The sequence below is a fragment of the Camelus bactrianus genome, chromosome 10, assembly GCF_048773025.1.
Source record: "Camelus bactrianus isolate YW-2024 breed Bactrian camel chromosome 10, ASM4877302v1, whole genome shotgun sequence".
Taxonomy (NCBI): Eukaryota; Metazoa; Chordata; class Mammalia; order Artiodactyla; family Camelidae; genus Camelus; species Camelus bactrianus.
Genome location: NC_133548.1, coordinates 6,995,207 through 7,013,202, shown reverse-complemented (window position 1 = coordinate 7,013,202; position 17,996 = coordinate 6,995,207). Strand labels below are relative to the sequence as shown.

The window sequence follows — 17,996 nt, the reverse complement described above, 5'->3', positions numbered from 1 at the left end:
CTATTCCACAAATGACAAATGCTGGAGAGGCTGTGGAGAAAGGGGAACCCTCCTACACTGCTGGTGGGAATGCAGTTTGGTGCAGCCACTATGGAAAATAGTGTGGAGATTCCTCAAAAGACTAAAAATATATATTTGAAAAGGGGGGGAGGGTATAGCTCAAGTGGTAGAGTGCATGCTTACCATGCACAAGGTCCTGGGTTCAATCCCCAGAACCTTCTCCAAATATAAATAAATAAATAAAGTAATTACCTCCCCCTCATAAAAAAAAAAAAAAAGAAAATCATCATTGCTATAAAGTGTGTGTATAATTCTGTCTTTTTATCACATGTGTAGATTAGTATAACCACCACACAGAAGATACAGAATTGCTCTGTATCTCAAAGATGCAACCCTTTATAGTCACATCCACCCCTTCCTGCTACCATCCCTAACCCTTTGCAACCGCTGATCTATTCTTCATCTCTATAATTCTATCATTTTGAGGGTGTTACATAGTGGAATCTTATAGTGGGTGGCATTTTGAGATTGTCTTTTTCCTTTCAGCATAATGCCCTTGAGATTCATCCAAGTTGTTACATGCATCTGTAGTTCATTCCTTTTTATTGCTGAGTAGTATACAATGGTGTAGATAATTTGTTTTGTTTTATGGGGGAGGTAATTAGGTTTATTTACTTATTCTTTTAATAGAGGTACTGGAGATTGAACCCAGGACCTTGTGCGTGCTAAGAACACACTCTACCACAGAGCTATACCCTCCCCTCTAGATAATTTTACCCCTGCTTTTCAAATTTTCTGCTGAGCATAAAATATTTTAAGACTTAGGAAAAAGGAAAAATACTTGTAAGAGGGACAATGCAGAGAGAAGCACTTCGTGTGTTTAAGGAAATTTTATATTGAATTAGATAATAGAAGTTTAGGTTTAAAATGCCCTCAGCAGTCACCTGGGTAAGTTCTTCATGTTTGAGGAGTCCTCCTTGCAGTATCGTGACAGGTTTTTGTGCAGACTCTGTGTGGTTACTCCCAGTGACAGAGAACTCACTACCAAATGAAGCAGCTCATTAAATTGATATGGAATATGTCTTTCTTCCTGGAGCTTGGGCATGACTGAGAGATCTTCTGTCATAGGTTATTTTCACCCTGCCTGGAATCTCTTTCGTCTCCCCACTAACTAGGTAAACAAAAACCCAAGACAGTGAGCAAAGCCAGCAAAAGCCAGAGCAAGCTGGGGATGTCCTAGATCCAGGATTGTCCTCTCTAGGGAGATTTCAGCATTCAGTGACTTAGAAAAACAAAGGAATGCAGACCTTTTAAAATGGAATGAAATTCTGCTTGAACACACACACACAGATACCCATTGTCTCCTGAGGATGTTCTCCTTTCTGCATGATAGAAATGCCCTTCAGAAGGCTTTAACCACTAATCTCAGAGGAAGGCTCTCAGAGTCTCTCCTGCCTCAAATCCCCTGTATCAGATCAGAGATCTCTTCCTTTTCCTCCAGCCTTCCTTGAGCGCACACTCTGATCTGTCCATGGTTCTGATTGTGAATGGCTTCACTTGGGGGCAAAGGCATGGATTCTTTCATTCATTCCTTGTAGCTTCTGTTTATTGAACACTTACTATATGCCAAGGACTGTGATGTGCTTCTTACATCTACCTTCTTTCTATTGACGTATATAAGACATAACAGGAAAGAGCACAAATCATAAACGTACAGCTCAATGAATTTTCATGCAGTGAATACATTCATATAACCACCAAAGATTAAGAAACAGCATTATCAGCAGCCCAGAAGGTCCCTTGTGTCCCCTACCAGATGCTATCCTCCAGCTGTAACCACTACCTTGACTTTTAACAGCATAGATTGGTTTTTTTTCTACTTTTTGACTTTATATAAATGGATCATGCAAATTGTCTTCTCTTTTGTGTCTGGCTTTTATGGCCCGACATTGTGTTTGTGAGGTTTATTCACATTATTCCAGATAGTTGTAGTTTCTCATTCTTGTTAGTGTATAGCAATACCTAGTATAAAATACTCCACAATTTATTCATTATACTCTTGATGGGGCATTTGGGTTGTTTCCAGTTTTCTACCATTATGAATATTGCTGATACAAAAACTCTTGCTCATGTCTTTTGGCAAACATACGCTTTTCTATTATATATAATATATATTAGACATACATGTGCATATGGATATGTGTACACATACATACAGATACATAGGGTGGATTGTGGGTGGGTAAATTTTTCAATTCCCATTTTTCAGAGAAGAAAACTGAGGCTTGAAGAAGTTGAGCCAGGAAGTAGTGGAGCTGGGATGTGAACTCAATCCTGTCCGGCACTGGAGCTCAAGCTCTCTAACCATCATACTTTACTGCTTCCCAATGCATGGGCTGTTAAAAGTACTCATGATGTGTCAGACTGCTTGCTACCATTAAGAGAGACTAAAAGATAGGAAGGCAAATCACACAAGAAAAAAATGATAGATGCTGGTGAAAGGCACATGGGTGTGACGAGGAGCCTGAGGGAGTCATTTTTATCTTGGGAGGTCATAAGAGGCTTCCTAGAGGAAGAAGCATTTAAAGAGGAAGGATGGGGGCAGATTCTGGGCATGTCGGAGTGATGAGGGAAGGAGTGCCAGGTGGAGAGAGTGGTGGAGCACAAGAAGAGGAGGCCCTCATACAGACACAGCTGCAAGGGCTGCATAGATATTTCATCCTGTCCCCAGTATCCACCCACCCATCTCTACACTGCTGGCTTCCAGATGTTTACAGCCAGTCTTGACCACTTCCCTAGTTGCCAAACTCTTTTCTATCCAGCTAGATGACAAATAGGCATCTCAAATTTAACATGGGCGAAACCGGCCTCCTGATCTCCCTCCCCAACACACGCACTCCAAACTGCTCCTCTCCGATCTTGGTCTGGCACTACCAACCACCAATTGCTCAGGCCCCATGCTGCAGCATCATACTTCCTTCTTCCCTTTCCCACATCCAATCTATGAGCACATCCTGTCAGCTCTGTCTATAAAGCACACCCTGATTCTGGCCTCTTCTGACCACCTCCCTGCTACTACCCTGGTCATGGCCACACCGTCACTCACGTGGATGGCTGCAGCAGCCTCCTCACTGCTCTCCCTGCTCCTTTTGCAGTTCCCTAGGGGAGAAGACTTCTTTTCCTCTTCCAGCTTCTGGTGGCTCCAGATGTTCTTCAGCTTGGGGCTGCCTAACTCCAATCTCTGCCTCTGTCTTCACATGGCCTTCTTCTGTGTATCTTCTCTTACTGTTATTGGTGACCTCCTCTTATTGGTTATTGGATTTAGGGCCCACCTGGATAATCCAAGATGAACTCATCTTGAGATTCTTAGCTTAATTACACATGCAAACCCCTTTTTCCAAATAAGGGCACATTCACAGGTTCTGGGTGCACATATCTTTTAGGGAGCTACCATTCAACCCACTATAGAGATGAATACCAGGGAAAAAAATAGCTAAAAGGATTTAAATTGAGTTTAAACTTCAGTCCTCCAGTGAGTGATTACTTTTCAAAGCATAGAAGACTCTTGGCCTGCACATACATGCTATTTCAGCACTGACTGTTCATGCATCACTTCGAAGATCATTCTGAGGAGTGAGTGTCTGCACTGTACTTGCTGCTGTGGGTAACTTGAGGCCGTGGGTCTCTAGCTGGGGGCCTTACTGCAGCCTCAAACCTACCAGAACCTCTCTGTTCACTGTTAAGGGCATTGCCACTGCTACAAAGGGGACAGAATTGTTTCCTTCTAAAAAATGATCTCCCCAAGAAAAGCCAGCTGCTAGTGCTAATGGTAAGAGAAAACAGAAGGGATCCAAAAAAGTGCTGGTTCTCACCCAGTGTGATTGGCAGCCTCTACGATGGATATCCCCCAGTGATCCCACCTCCTGGGTTTTATGCCTTTGTGTAATCCTTTCCCATTGTGGGTGGTCTGGGTCTAGTGACTTGCCTTTACTGAATAGAATCCAGTAAAAGTGACAGGACGTCATTTCTGAAATTAGGTTACAAAAAGACTGTGGCTTCTGTATTAATCACCTTTTTTTGTTCTCTAGCTTGCCTGTTTGGCCTTTTTTGTTCTCTAGCCTGCCCTGTTGAGCAGCCCTAAGGAGAGGCCCATGTGTCAAGAAATTAATACCTCCAGCCAACAGCCTGTAAGATCCTGAGGTCCTCAGCCCAAAAGCCTTCAAGGAACTTAATCCTGCCAGTAACCTTGTGGGTAAGCTTGGAAGTGGACCTTCTGAGTCCTGCAGACAGCCACATGAGTGAGCTTGGAAGTGGATCCCCCTTTGAGCCTTCAGATGAGTGCAGCCCTGGTCAACACTTTGAATGGAGCCTATGAGAGACCCTAAGCCAGGGGCACCCAGCTAAGCTGTGCCTAGATTCCTGCTCCACAGGAATTGTGAGATGATATATGTTTGCTGATTAAGCTGCTAAGTTTTGGAGTAATCTGTTATGCAGCAATAGGTATACCAGATACAGATTTTTAAGATATATTCAACCATGTGGAAGGCTTAAGCTACAATGATAGCTCTGTTTATAACAATTGGGGATTCACAGATATTAGCTCATATCCCTCAAGAGTCTACAACATCTCCCACTCCTTTGATTCTGTTTATATTTTAAAACAAATATAACATCAAACTATAGTGACAGTTGCACATTCTATTTTTTCTGCTTGATAGGTTGTAAGCATTTTCTCACCTCATTAAATATTCTTCAAAGCATTCTTTGTTCTCAGCATCTCTTCAGTAGTCCATCATGAGTATGCCAACATTAATTAAGTCATTCCCCTCTCTTACTTGTTTTGGGTTTAAAGTAGGGTTTTACCTTTTGGGGTCCCATCTATCAGTATGTTTCAGCCCCTCCATTCAGGGCCTACAGGGAGAGTTTGTGGAAGGTGGAAGGCAGGATTGCCTGTGGTTAAGCGTTCCTGAAGTTGCATCAAGCCTATACCATTTCCTGGCTATATAACCTTAACTCCCCTGGACCTCAGTTTCCCCTTCTAAACAGTGGAGTAATAACTAAGCCTACTTCGCAGAGTTACTGGAAGCATCATTGAGTTAACCCAAGTTAAACACAACAGAGTGCCTGACAAATTTTAGGGTATATAGACACAAGCCAGACCATAGTACCTTCATCTCCCTGGCAAGTCCTGGTGCATCACACATCATATTGACTTGTCCTACATTCCAGCTGACCTCCGGGAGGGGGTTGAAATGGGAGGTCCATGAGGGATTGCCAACCTCTAAAAGATTCTAGACTATTCCCTCTTTTTTAAAAGCCCTTTGGTTTCAACAGTACAAAGTACATCTGAGCTTTAAACAACTAGCCAAAGCAAAAAGAATTGGAAAACCCTTTAATTTATTTACCATAACATAGGTGCCTGGACTTGTGTTCAGCATCCTGGAGTGTGTCAAATACTAGCATAGTGTCTGCTTACATGTGTGTAATCTGGGCAAAGAGCTGGAGCTTCTCATCTCAGGCACTTTACAGTCCTTGTCCTGAGTCTGAATGAGAACCTGCCACCCTCTCCCCCACCCCACCCCCACCCCTGAGCAGATGCTGCAGCTCAGCTCCTACCTGGTCCCAAGCCCCTGGCCTTCTAGCTGCTATCAGGCCAAAGAGCACAAGGACACTGCTCAGAGGGACCCGAGGGTAATGGGGGTCTGGGGGCTGCACAAGGATGGGGGTGGTACTGGAGAAGACACAGTTCTCACTGCTGCCAGGTGTGAGTTCAGCACTTGCAAAGTTTATAACTTTACATCTGGTCCTTCCTCATTCTTTCCACCTGCCTTTTGTGCATGACATGAATGCTCTCAGAGATCCACCTGCCATGGTCCTAGGGGGTGGGAGGAGGCAGGGAGCTATTTGGGAATAGCCTGGAGAGCTGACCCTGCAGAATCTCCCCAAAGTCAGGGTATGGTTATAGGATTTCAGTGGAAATCTCAAGGGGACTGTTCCAGGCTTGTCCCCAACTCCAACCCACAGGTTCAGTGCTTTGGCACCGAGAACACTGCTAGAGGCAGAAAGAATTCAATTCTGGGCTCCTGCTTGGCCTCTCCCCATCCAGGCTTGGACTCTGGACCAGCCCCAGTGAGGACAAGGTTTCAGAGACTGCAGGGCTCTGTGGCCCTGGAAATCACAAAGCAGAGGGGAGAGGCCCTCCCCAATCCTAGCACTCAAACCTCCTCACACCAGTCCTCAGTTTCTAGGACTTCAGCTCCTAGAGTGCCTGGGCCAGGATCCCACCAGGGGAAGGAGGAGCAGTTAGTGGTGTTTCAGGTCCCAAGAAAAGCTGTGTGACCTTGGACAAACAACTTCTCTGAGCTACCCCTGAAAAAGTAGAATGACAATATGGATTTTGCAGGACAATCACAAGGTTGAAATAAGACAGTAGTTGTGACAGGACCTGGCAAAATGGTGGGCATGCAGTGATGGCTTCCTTTCCCTGGTGAAATCCTGGTTCAGCTGATCAGCCAAGAAAGGCGGCCTCCAGTGCAATGGAGGAGGTGCCCATGTGCCAAGGCTGTTTCTGAGTCCAAGGAAGAGGCCAGCCTAGTTCTGGGGGCCAGTTAGAAGTGGACTTGAGCAGAGGAGAGCAAGGGGAAGGCCAGGAGAGGGTGGGGGCTGGGATTCACACCCAGTCCTTGCCCATCTGCTGTTGAGGAAGCAGCCTTATGTTCCCTGCCCTGCAGATAGCCCAGTCCCAGAGCAGCTGCGGGGCTGTGGGGTGAGAACTCCGGCTTCCCCCTGGTGGCGTGCTCCAGCCTGAGGGACTGTAGAGAGGTAGGCTGGGCTGGGGGGCTGGGCAGGAGGGTGTTGAGCTTCGAGGAAGGCCTCAGTAGGCCTGAGCCAGTGAGCAAGGCAGATTGGATAGGACTAGTGGACAGGTGGGCCGAAGATGAAGTGACCGCAGTGGGACCAAGGGACAGCGAGGGCAGAGGGGACAGGAGGAGGCCAAGGGAACCGTGAGGCTGTGGATCTGGAGAGAGTTGCTGAGCCGAGGGAGAGGAGACAGGGGTCTGGAACAGGCCTGGCTGTTCCTGGCAGCCTTGTTGTTCATGGGGCACGGGGCTTGGGGGCCGCTCAGCCGGGCCCCAGCAGCCAGGGGACACTGGAACCAAGCAGGTGGCACAGTCCATTGGGCACAGGCGCTCATGCATGTGCAAGGTCTGACTCCACCACGCCAGCTCTGCCTGAAGGGCCTGGATCTCCTTCCGCAGGGCGTGGTTGTGTTTCTCCAGTGACTCATGCTGCTGGGGGGAGAAGCAGATGGGGGGGAGGGTTATGTTAGCCAGAATCAGGGGCCCAGCATGAGCCCTATTTCCCAAACTCCCAGGGTCCTCAGTTTAGGAGGAAAGACATCACTGCCACCTGATTGCCCTTTGGCTACTCTCTGGCCAGCCCTCCATAACCACCAGCAAGTCTCTCCAACTCTACCTCTTACTAGGGTTCAGATCTGCCTGCTCTCCAACCCCACTGCCAGTCCCCTCAGCCGGCCAGCCTGGGATCTCCACTCACCCAGGAGCCCCAACAGCTTCCTAACTGGTGCTCCCCAAAAACCACCCTGTTCTCTTGGCCCAGAGGAGACATTCAGTGACTGCATCATTAATGGAACATCAAAGCCCTTTAGAAGGGAGGGTATAGCTAAGTGGTAGAGTGCGTGCTTAGCATGCACAAGGTCCTAGGTTCAATCTCCAGTACCTCCATTAAAATAAATACACCAACAATCGCAATTACCTACCCACCTCTAAAAAAAGCCCTTTAAAGGCTCCCTGTGCTTAGTGGCCCCAGCTCACACCTCCAGTTTTATCTCTCCAATTTCTCCTGCTCCTCCCATTTCCTGTTCCTCAAATGGACTCTGCTTCCTCCCCACATTTCAGGTCTCCTCCACCTGGACACTTCCAGCACCCCCATCCCTGGGCTAATCCTGACATGGTCTTCTTGTGACAACTTAGATGTCCTTCTGTCTGCTTAGTGCCACTACCAGGCCTCCCCAGAGCCCAGAACTCGCTCACTGAGGCACCAGGGGCGGGGTCCAGGGTAATGTTTTACAGGGCAGCATCACAAGTGCAATCTCTTCAGCATTCCTGAGTCAGCATTTGGGTTCTGTACTGCTGAACGCTGGGTTCTGACAACCCATTGGGACAATCAATAATCAATGTGCAGTTCTAAACAACCATTTATGACAACAATGGTGGAAAACACAAAAAGAACTTTATTTCCACAGCTCACTAGGCTGAGTGACTTGTTTTGGTTCCCTCCTCCCCACCCCCTTTTATGGACACTTTTTCAAAGAAGAAGCTGCAAGGATGCTTTACATAAAAATATTGCTTAGGCCATGGACTCAAAATTCTAACAGGCCTCAAAGCCACCAGCAGCCCCCTTCCCAAGCTGATTTCTGCTGTGGAATGTGGAATGACATTTTTTAAACATGTCATTAGGTCACCCTACACCTGAGTTCTCTAAAGACTTCAATTCACCTCCAGAAATTTAGTCACTCACTCATTTATTCGCCACCTTCTGGTTGCTCAAATATCACCTCTTCCAGGAAGGCTTCCTTAGTTTTCCATCATCTCACGTGCCCCACTCCCTTTCCTCTTCCTTGCTTTAATTCTTCCCATCTGATATCCTAAATACCTCATGGATCATTTATTTGTCTGTCTGGCTCCCCCATGGAAATATGAGCCCTGGGGAGGGTGAGCCAGACTTTTATCTGTTGTGTTCATACAGCTGTATCTCCAGTGCTTAGAACTGTGCTTGCCACACAGGAGATACTCAATAGGCATTTCTGGAAGAAATGAATAAACAAATGCATGATCTCTATCCTTGCCAGGCAAGTGTCATCCTGGGCATCAGTCCTTACTCTCGTGCATTCCACAGGGTGCTGCTCTCTCACGCTCATGCCAGCACTATTCCATTTGTGGGCAATGCCTTTTCTAAACCTTCATTCATTTGGAAAACTCCTATTCATCCTTCAAAACCAGCTCAGACTTCATCTCTATATCACCTCGACACTACTACTTGTGTGTTGGCCCCACCTCTGTGCTCCCAGAGCACTTTATTCTGACTCCATCTTTCGCTCCACAGGGAATTATTTAGTCCCTTCTATTTGTCAGGCACTGTTCCAGGTGATGGGGAAACAGCAGGGGACAGAATAGTTCTCAGCCCTCATGGTGCTTACAGTCTGGCGAGGGAGACAAGCAATGATGAACATCTAAATATGTGATAGAAGTTCAGTGCTAACCAGAAAAATAAAGCAGAGGAACAAGGATCTTATAGTTTAGAAAGGCCCTTCAGAGGAGGTGACATTTGAACCAAACAACCAAAAAGAAGTGAGGATCTAGCTAGACTGCTGTCTGAAAGTAGAGGCAAGAGTCAGGCGGAGTCCCTGAGGCTGGATCTGCTTGGCCAGTGAAGGAACAGGGAGAACAGAGTGCAGGATGTTAGGAGAGGAGAGGGACCAGTGTTGATGGGGCCGCAGATAGTGTAGGGCCTTTGGGTGTGGAGGGCTCTGAATTTTATTCATCACTATGAGGACTAACATGTATGTGTATGCAGCCCTCCCAAAGGCCAAGTCTTGAACCCAGGTCTTAATTGTCCCTCTGGGATGGAACTGGTGGTGTCCTTTCTCTCTGCACAGAGAAAGAAGGGAAGCTCAAAGTCAGATTACCATCCAAGAGGCAAGTGCAGGTGCCATTCCACCAGGCTTCTTTGCCTCCTTAGTCCTGCCAGTGGGTGGTGTCCTGCCAATGGGTGGGGATTATTGTCCCCATTTTCAGATAAGGACAGTGATGCTCAGCAAAGAAAGTGCCTTGTGGTTAGTGAGTGCCGCAACTGGGACCCTAAATCCAGCCCATCTGAACTCTGAGCCAGTTTCCCACAGTGTGATCTTGGCCACCCACATCAGAACCCTAACAGGCAGCTCCCCGGGGCCTATTCCAGCCTCCTGAGGTGGGTCCCGGGTGGGAAGGGGTTGGGGATCTGTGTTTAATGAGTGCGTCACCTGGTCACTGGGCCAGGTTCTCCCTGTTTGCTTCCATTTCTTGTTTCCTCGCCCTAGACTGGGGATGCCTTGAGGGCAGGCCTGGACGATGCTCTGTTATGTCCCTGGAGCCCAGCATGTATATGGCACATGGTTTCCACTCAACACTCAGGAATTTCCAAATCTCAACTGCAGAGCCCTTCCCTCCTTCCAGATTCAGGCCACCTGGAACATACAGCAGTGTAGGGGGAACTGCTCATAGGTGGGATGGAGAAGAGGTGGTGAGGCCAGGTAAGTGGCATCAGGGATGGGAAGGGAGGCATCCCCCACCTGGTGCAGGGCGTCCGCCTTGTTCGTGTGCTTCTGCCGGCTTCTCTGCGCAGCCGCCCGGTTCTTCTGTTTCTTCTTCAGCTGCCTCTGAAGCTCCTCAGGGTCCTATGGGGGCGAGAGGCAGAGGGCTCAGGGGTCCCAGCAGGGCTGGCTAGCTACCCAACCATACCCTTCTTGAGTCAAGACCCCAAGGGCCCCCTTTATCTCAGAAGCCCTGTCTCCTTTGGCATCCACACCTCCATCACAGACACGGCACACCTGGTTGGAATGCCAGCCTCACCCACATGTCCTGCTCACATCTCACATTGAGGCTGCACAGGCGGGGAAGCTGAGAGCCTGAGATTCAAACCCGGATGGAACTGACTTCACATCCACACTCTCCTTAGCCGTGTTGCTCTGGGCAAGTCACTCACTCCCTGGGTCCAGTCGCCTCATCTGTGCAGTGGAGGCACCAGTGCCTTCCTCACAGGCCAGAAAGTAGGCAGCCCCAGGCCAGCCCAGAGGAATTAATAAAAGTCGGCTGCTGTTGTTTGATCACCATCCTTTCTACGGTCCAGGTGTTGATTTCCCTAACTGTGAGCTCTGTCTATGAAGGCGGGGCAGGGTTCTCATTCAGCCCCACACACCCATGCCCAGCTCAGGCCAAAGCTGATGTTCACTTACGCAACAAATATCTGTTGAGCACCTACTATGTGTCATGCCACTCAGCTCTGGGGACACAGCAGCAAGCAAAAGTACCGGCCCTCCAGTTCTCCCATTCCACTGGGACAGCGGCCCAGAATGAATGAATTGAGTCCCTTCTGACAGAAGAGTGGACTCAGAGGTCAATAGCTGTGACTGGGGTTCGTAAAACTTAGATGAAATACTTAACCCAGATGCTCAGAGTTCTGGAAGTTCAGGCAAGAGGGAACATTGGAGACCCCACAGTCCACTCTGGGAGGTATGTTCTGAGGGTAGGGACCGCAGGCAAGACCCTGGCCTCCCCAGCTGAGGACTCTGTACTCCTAGGTTCTCAGCCACAGGAGGCCCACTCCAGGTGCTGGAGAGGCAGGAGCTTGGGGGAAAGACCTGCATCCAGAGAACAGGGCGGGCCTCTGGTACCTGGGTCCTGGGAGAGGGGCAAGGCCTCCAAGGGAACCATAGCCAGAGAATTTGGAGAGGGGAGAGAAGGCTCTCATGAAGACAGTGAGAGGAGAACAGGTGGGTTAGGAGAGAGCAGTATTCAGAGGCCAAGTTCTAAACTGGAGCCTGGATCTGCAATACGAGACCAGGAAATCCCTCATTCCAATCCTCTAAGGAAACCGAGGCCCAGAAGGGGTGTGTGAGCTCTTGGCTAACACAGCCCTTGTGAACAGAGCTGGCACCGGGGACGCTGGGGCATATTCCTCTTCTTATCCCCTGACCCTGGTCCCCTATACTCACCGTCCCGCTCAGCAGCCCATTGCCCCCGCAGAGCTGCATGGTTGGGCAGGAGAACAGAGGCTCGCACTCAGTTCAGGGTGTCCCTCAGCTGCTGTGACCTCCCAAGGCCCTCTAGGGGCCCAAGGAAGTGGCAGCTCTTTAAATCTCCAGTGACCACTCCGCCCCCAGCAAGCCAAGTTTCAGTTTCTCCTAAAGCTACCGGCTGCTCAGAATCCTGGGCTTGGGTTGGCTCACGTGGCTGGAATTTCCTAACATGAACTGGCCTTCCGGTTGGGCCCCTTCTCTGGAAGGAGGACGGTGGAGAGTTGCCAGAGGAGGGAGGCTGAAGACCAGGTGTAGGGAGGGTGTTTGGGAGAGGGAGGCAGGCTGCCAGAGACTGAGCCAAGAGGAGAAGGCAACGGGGGACCAAGGGCTCACATGGGTTATGGGAGAAACTCTGGGCTCTACAATTGTAGGAGCCCAAGTTCACAGCCCACCTCTGGCACATTGGAGCTGTGAAGCTTTGAGAAGGTAATTTACCCCCTCTGAGCCTGAGTTTCCTCATTTGTAAAGGGAGTAGGGGGATGATACAAATGCCCACTCACAGGCTTGATGTAGTAACTAAGCGAGCTAATACAACCACCCCCAAACCCTGTGAGACCAATGTTGAGGCATGTCTGCAAAAAAAAGCAATGCCCCTTAAGTAGAAGAACAGATGGATAAGTTACTGTGTTTTCATACAACAGACCACGCAGCAGTAAAGACAGGGACGTTTAGCAGTTAAGAGCACAGCTTCCAAGCTATGTGACTTGGGTACACAATTTCATCTTTCTGTGCCTCTGTTTCCAAATCCATAAAGTGGGAATAAAAATCATTTATTGTCAAATTTAAATGAGTTAAGGCACATTAAGGCAGTTGAAACCATGCCTGGTGCAGAATGAGGGCTCAACAAATATTCACAACTATAATATGATGGAAGATTCAAAGCTGCACTTATCATCATGCCTAAAAGTTCAAAACATCCAATTGCATGAAAATAACAAGCTGCAACAAGATCTGGGCAACATAATTTCTCTAAGGTTGAATAATATGGGTATGTAATTATATGCTAAAAGTATGAAAATAGGCATGAGAATGAGAAACGCAAAATTCCGAGAGTGATGGCCTGGCAGGGGTGGGGGTGGAGATGGACTGAGGGAATACACAGGGACTTCAGTTGTGTCTGTGGTGTTTTGTTGCTTCAACTGTGGGAATACAGTTGTCTGTGATAATATGATTATCTACACTTAGGAGTATACCTGGTATGTTTCACTACAAAAAATTCTGTTAAGGACTTGGCAAACCCTGAAGCCCCAGGCCAACCTGCATGGTTGCTGTATCTCTAAGAGGGACCATGCTTGGAAGGGACAAGAGTTTGGGGGATGGCAGAGCCATTAATTCCAGTCCGAGAACAACATAGCAACTGATGAGCAGTGGAGAGTCCTGTGACCGGATGACTAGGGCATTGAGTCCTGAGGGCTCAGGGCTGATGGTGTGGGATCACAGGAATAGCAAATAGTGTGGATTTGATCTTCTGATAGGTAATAATGTCCTGAAGTACTGTGTAGATGAATTCACAGCTGCCTCTGTGGGGAGTAGGGGTTCGAGGGTAAATCTCAATAGTAGAGCACATGCTTGGCACGTACAAGGTCCTGAGTTCAATCCCCAGTGCCTCTGTTAAGGGGGACGGGGAAAAAAAAAAAATCCCAACACAGCTGCCTCAGAGCTTATTAGAAAAGAACACTGAAATTCATTAGCAATGTCTGCTGTGCCATGATTGATTAATGCTGTCTGTCATGAGCAGGGTATTGAGAGTAATACTCTCCTGCTATGCCCAGAAATGGGCACGAAAACAGTTTGGACTTTAGAGTCAGACTTGACTCTGACATCTGGCACTCCACTCATCAGATCTGTCACCTGGAACCTCAGTGTCCTCCTATGTGCACTGTGGATGACAAAGAAATCATACCTATTTACAGAGTTGTTTTGAAGATGGAAAAGAATGCGATGTGAAGAGAGCTCTTTGCATATTGTGAAGTACTATCTGGGTAGAATCCATTCCCATCCCTGAGATTTGTGGGTACACAGGATTGATGCAGCCTCATAATTTAAGTCTGGGTGGGTGGGATTGGGTATGACAGCTGGGCCTGGCTCTCTTTGCTTGTGAGGTGCCTGGGAGCAGAGGCTGAAGCGAGGCATCCCATGCAGTGAGGCTGTCCTGATTTCTCTGAAATATTTTTGTTTCCCAGAAACCAGGAGGGCTGGGAATTCTTGCCTGAGGCAGGCACCTGAGGGGCTCATTAAACCAAGAGCTCCTCAGGGAAGAATCCAGGGGAGTCACCGCACATGATGTAACTGTGAAAAGACATCTGGATAGGAAAGTCTAGGGCCCAAGTATCCCCACCCCAGCCCCCAGCCCCAGATCTTGACTCCAGTCTTCCCTTCTCTAGACCCTGGCATCAGGGTCTAGAGACCCTGTGAAGGCAAGACAGTCAGCAAGTGTGCCTATTGCCCCTCTCAGAAGGCCACAGCCCATGAGGAAGATCAAAGAAGGCAGCATTTATGGCTTGATCTCCCTGAGGAGTGGCAGGGAGGAAGGGACACAGAGTGGGTAATATTTAACCATGAATGGCTGTGCAAGGCTGGCAGGACAGGGTTCAGGACCATCCAGTACAACTTCTCACTTAGAATGTGAGGAACTAATGACCAGAGAGGCAAGGTCACCTGGGGGAAGGGAGCGGAGCTGGAGGGAGGACACACCTGTCTCCTCCAGCCCTCAGTCTTTCTCCACACCCAGCATGGAAGAGCCTGGTGCATGCCTCAGTGCATGAAGGCTTGGAGGCCTCCCAAGCTACAGTGAGAGCTCCTGGGCAGCAGGATCGTTGGCTGTCTCACTCTCTGAAGCATCCCCAGTGCCTCAAACACTGTCTCCCTGTAACAGGTGCTCAATTAATAAATACATGAGTGAAAGTCAAGCAGGCAGCTTGCCATCTGGGAAGCCCAAAAGCTTCCTGGATGACTTTAAAAAAACTCCCGCTTTACTCTTTCCCACAGGACCTTCTCTGGGTTCCTGGGGGACTCTCCCTAACCAACCTCCTCATTTTACCAGTGGGGAAACTGAGGCACAGGGAGGGGATGGTCACACAGCTGGTTTGGGAGAAGCCAGGATACATTGATACCCTGTCCCAATTTCTTCCCACACTTTCTGGGGTTGAAGAGATGTCGGGAGTCTCCAGCTACCCAGGCATAAGAAGCCCTCTTTCTAGGTCCCCCACCATGTGCAACCCTCATTTGAGGCCTGGCCTCCACAGGGTACCTCGAAGAAGTTTCAGATGATGGGTAGCAGAGAAAGAGTCCAGGTGGCTGCTGGTAGGGCTGAGGCTGGCTATCGACTTCCCATTCGCAGTTGTGGATGGGTCTTCTGGAAACTAAGCCTCAGCTGGGAGGGTTCACAGCCTAATGATGTGTAGGACGCATTGACTGGCAGGGCAAGGGAGGAGGGTGACAGCCTGCTTCTGTGAGGGCATCTGTGGTGGGCAGGGGGCATCTCCTGTTAGGGAGATCAGAGAAGGCTTTCCAGAGAAAGAGCTCTTTGGGGAGGACATTGAAGAATGGGGAGGCTCAATCCCAGGGCCTAGAACTTGATCTTGAGCAAGTCATTTAACTAACCTCTTTATGCCTCCCTGTGAAATGGGGGTGATAACGTAAGTATTTAATGATGTAACATAGTAAAGGGATTAGAATAGTACCCGGCACACAGTAAGTCACATAAACATCTGTTAAACTTTTAAACAAGTGCATTTGATAAATAACTGATGAATTTTTTGTTCATATAACAGCAGGCTTATATTCTGTTTTATGATGATGATGATGATGATGAAAAATGGCAGAGTGCAAGAACAGAAATGAGATTTTTTTTCTAATGAAATATATTTAATGAAGAGAGAGTTAGTGATTGTGTCCATATGTAAGAAGCAGCGCTTAGTATTTGATGAAAATGACTCAAACTTTCTCATGCCTACAAAGGAGTCTCAGTAAGAGATGAGCAATTAGGGTTATTTGGATTCTTACTTTTATAAATGAACTAAGCTTAAGTTACTGAAAAATGTAGAGTATAACAGCTTCAGGCATGGCTGGATCATGATGCCCAAACAGTGTTATCAGGAGTCAGTGTCTCACCCCATCTGCTCTCCTCTGGGCTGGCTAATTCTCAGGCAGGTCCTGCTCATGGTGGTAAGATGGCCATCAGAAATACCAGCGTAGCTGCCCTAGGAGGAGGGTGCATCCCTCCACTTGCTGCCACTTTTCCAATAGTTCCAACAAAGGTCCCAGGCCTGGCTCTCCTTGGTCTGGCTTGAGTCATGTGGCTATTCCTGACATCAGGTATAGTGGCCAGGAGAGAGGATGAGACAGGCAAGGCTGGGGTCCCATAGGGACTAGAAGTGAGGGAGGGGAAACTTTCAGAGGGCATTGGGGTGCTGTTGGCAGGAAAAGGGGAAATGGATGGTAGGCTGACACCACCACCTTGGCTTAAATTCAGATATGAGGAATTTGACGCTCAGCAGTACATCCCTGGGCCAGGTCACATCCCCAGGTAGGGTGGACTCAAAGCCCCATATGTCTCTGACACCAAGCCCAGCACTCTCTTATTGCTTCACAGGGACACATAAGCAGGAAAGCAAAGTCTTGCTAAGGGGACGGCTCCAGATGAACTGGATGCTGGGCAAGGACTGGGGCGGTGACATCCTGGGGACTCCCCAGGGCATAGGAAGGAAAAGACTGACTTTCACTTCAGCACAGTATCTTGACTTTGTGAACTCTCATTAAAGCTGGAATCTGCAAATAGCTAGGCTTCCCAGGAACTGGGTGACTTCACCAGGGCTCTGTGATGCCATCACTACCCTGTCCTCGGTCAGAGCTGGCGCACATTCCCACTCCTCCAGTCCTGCTGGGCCCTTGCTGCCTCCAAAACTTTGTGCTTCTCACTGCTATTCCTAGGAACGTACACATCTTTCCGGGAAGCTAACTCGAACTTTTGGAAGTGGGAAGGGAGTGTAAATAATAAACAGTTGAGTGTTGAAGAGTCAGAAAGACTCCCAGGGCTCGGTGGGATATGGCAGTGGTAGCCACAGCTCCAGGATTTTCCCAAGTGGTCCAAGTCCCAGACAGGCTTGAGTTCAAATCCCTGCTCTGCCTATTCTAGCCGTGTGACCTTGGACAGGGCCCTTGGTTTCTCTGGGCCTCAGTTTCCTTGTTTGCATAATGGGCTGTCACGATGACTGAAACCACGTACAGAAAGCAGTCACCAGTGGGCTCCTTTCTTGTTCTAGTGTCCCTGGCTGGCCCTCCCTTGTGATGTCACAGTCCCACCATCCACTTTGGATGGCAGAGAAGCCCAGGCTGGGCACCCGCTGAGGTCCTGGAAACTGGAGAGAAAGGACGGTCACCCCGGCCCTGGAGGGAGCCTTTCCACCCGTTAGACGGCTCTCTCCCTTCTTATCTTCTGCGTCGGTTCCCACAAGAGCACTGAGAGGCAGGAAGACCTCACTCAGAGGCTGGTTCAGGAAGCGGCCAGCCAGGGTCACGAGCAAGGGCTTGGAAGGCTGGGGTGGGGTGGGGGATAAAACCCCACCATGCGGCCAGCGACTCACAAGCTCAGACAAGAGAGACTTCGCCTTGGAGGACGCAGCCCAGGACTGTACCAAGGGTGCCAAGAGCTTTGGTGAGGCAGGTTGGCCATCAGTCATGGTCAGAAGATTCTAGAGATTGTCGTCCAGTCTGTGCTTTACAGCTGGGGAAACTGAAGCTCAGTGAGCTGAAAGGATTTGGCCAAGTGCAAGGAGATGGCAGAGCCATACTGTGCTCTTCCTTCTTACTCTTCACTGATCCAGCTAACATCTCCCAGCCCGGAGTGGAAATAACAGGGACACAGGGCATCCTCAAAAGAAGGGGGAGCATTCGTACCTGTGGCAGAAACCTGCTTTGGGTTAGCAGGGGAAGGACTGCTGACCTAGGTTGAAACACCAAGGAAGATGGGGCCTCCCACAGGAGTTCCAGGTTCCTGAGCCAGGAGGGGCCCCCAGACAGAGGAGGGCTAGGAAGTCCTCTTGGGAGAACTGGGTTCACCTGCAGCACGTGTGCTCCCAGGTGTGAGGCCTCAGGCAGCCTTGTGCCCTCTCTGGGGCTCAATTTCCTCATGTGTCAA

At 48.9% G+C, this 17,996-nt stretch overlaps 1 protein-coding gene across 2 annotated transcripts; it reads right to left on the bottom strand.

Moving 5' to 3' along the window:
- Positions 1 to 1,449: 1,449 nt before the first annotated feature.
- On the bottom strand, positions 1,450 to 11,976 carry BATF2 (basic leucine zipper ATF-like transcription factor 2). Of its 2 annotated transcripts, none has more exons than XM_010957106.3 (3): positions 11,774 to 11,976; positions 10,352 to 10,456; positions 1,450 to 7,289 (listed from the first exon to the last, which is right to left on the bottom strand). In XM_010957106.3, exons 1-3 carry the CDS (start codon positions 11,810 to 11,812, stop codon positions 6,609 to 6,611), a joined length of 825 nt encoding a protein of 274 aa, XP_010955408.1. In that variant the 5' UTR covers positions 11,813 to 11,976; the 3' UTR covers positions 1,450 to 6,608. The 2 variants fall into 2 exon arrangements, with proteins under 2 accessions (XP_010955408.1, XP_010955407.1); XM_010957105.3 differs by having other exon boundaries at positions 1,451 to 7,292.
- Positions 11,977 to 17,996: the final 6,020 nt, after the last annotated feature.

Excerpts from the sequence above, each read along its gene's own strand:
- BATF2 (XM_010957105.3), bottom strand. The coding sequence starts at position 11,812 with ATGCAGCTCTGCGGGGGCAATGGGCTGCTGAGCGGGACG. Across the intron at positions 10,457-11,773 it reads ATGGGCTGCTGAGCGGGACG|GACCCTGAGGAGCTTCAGAG; the intron begins GTGAGTATAGGG and ends TCGCCCCCATAG. Across the intron at positions 7,293-10,351 it reads AGGCGGACGCCCTGCACCAG|CAGCATGAGTCACTGGAGAA; the intron begins GTGGGGGATGCC and ends TTCTCCCCCCAG.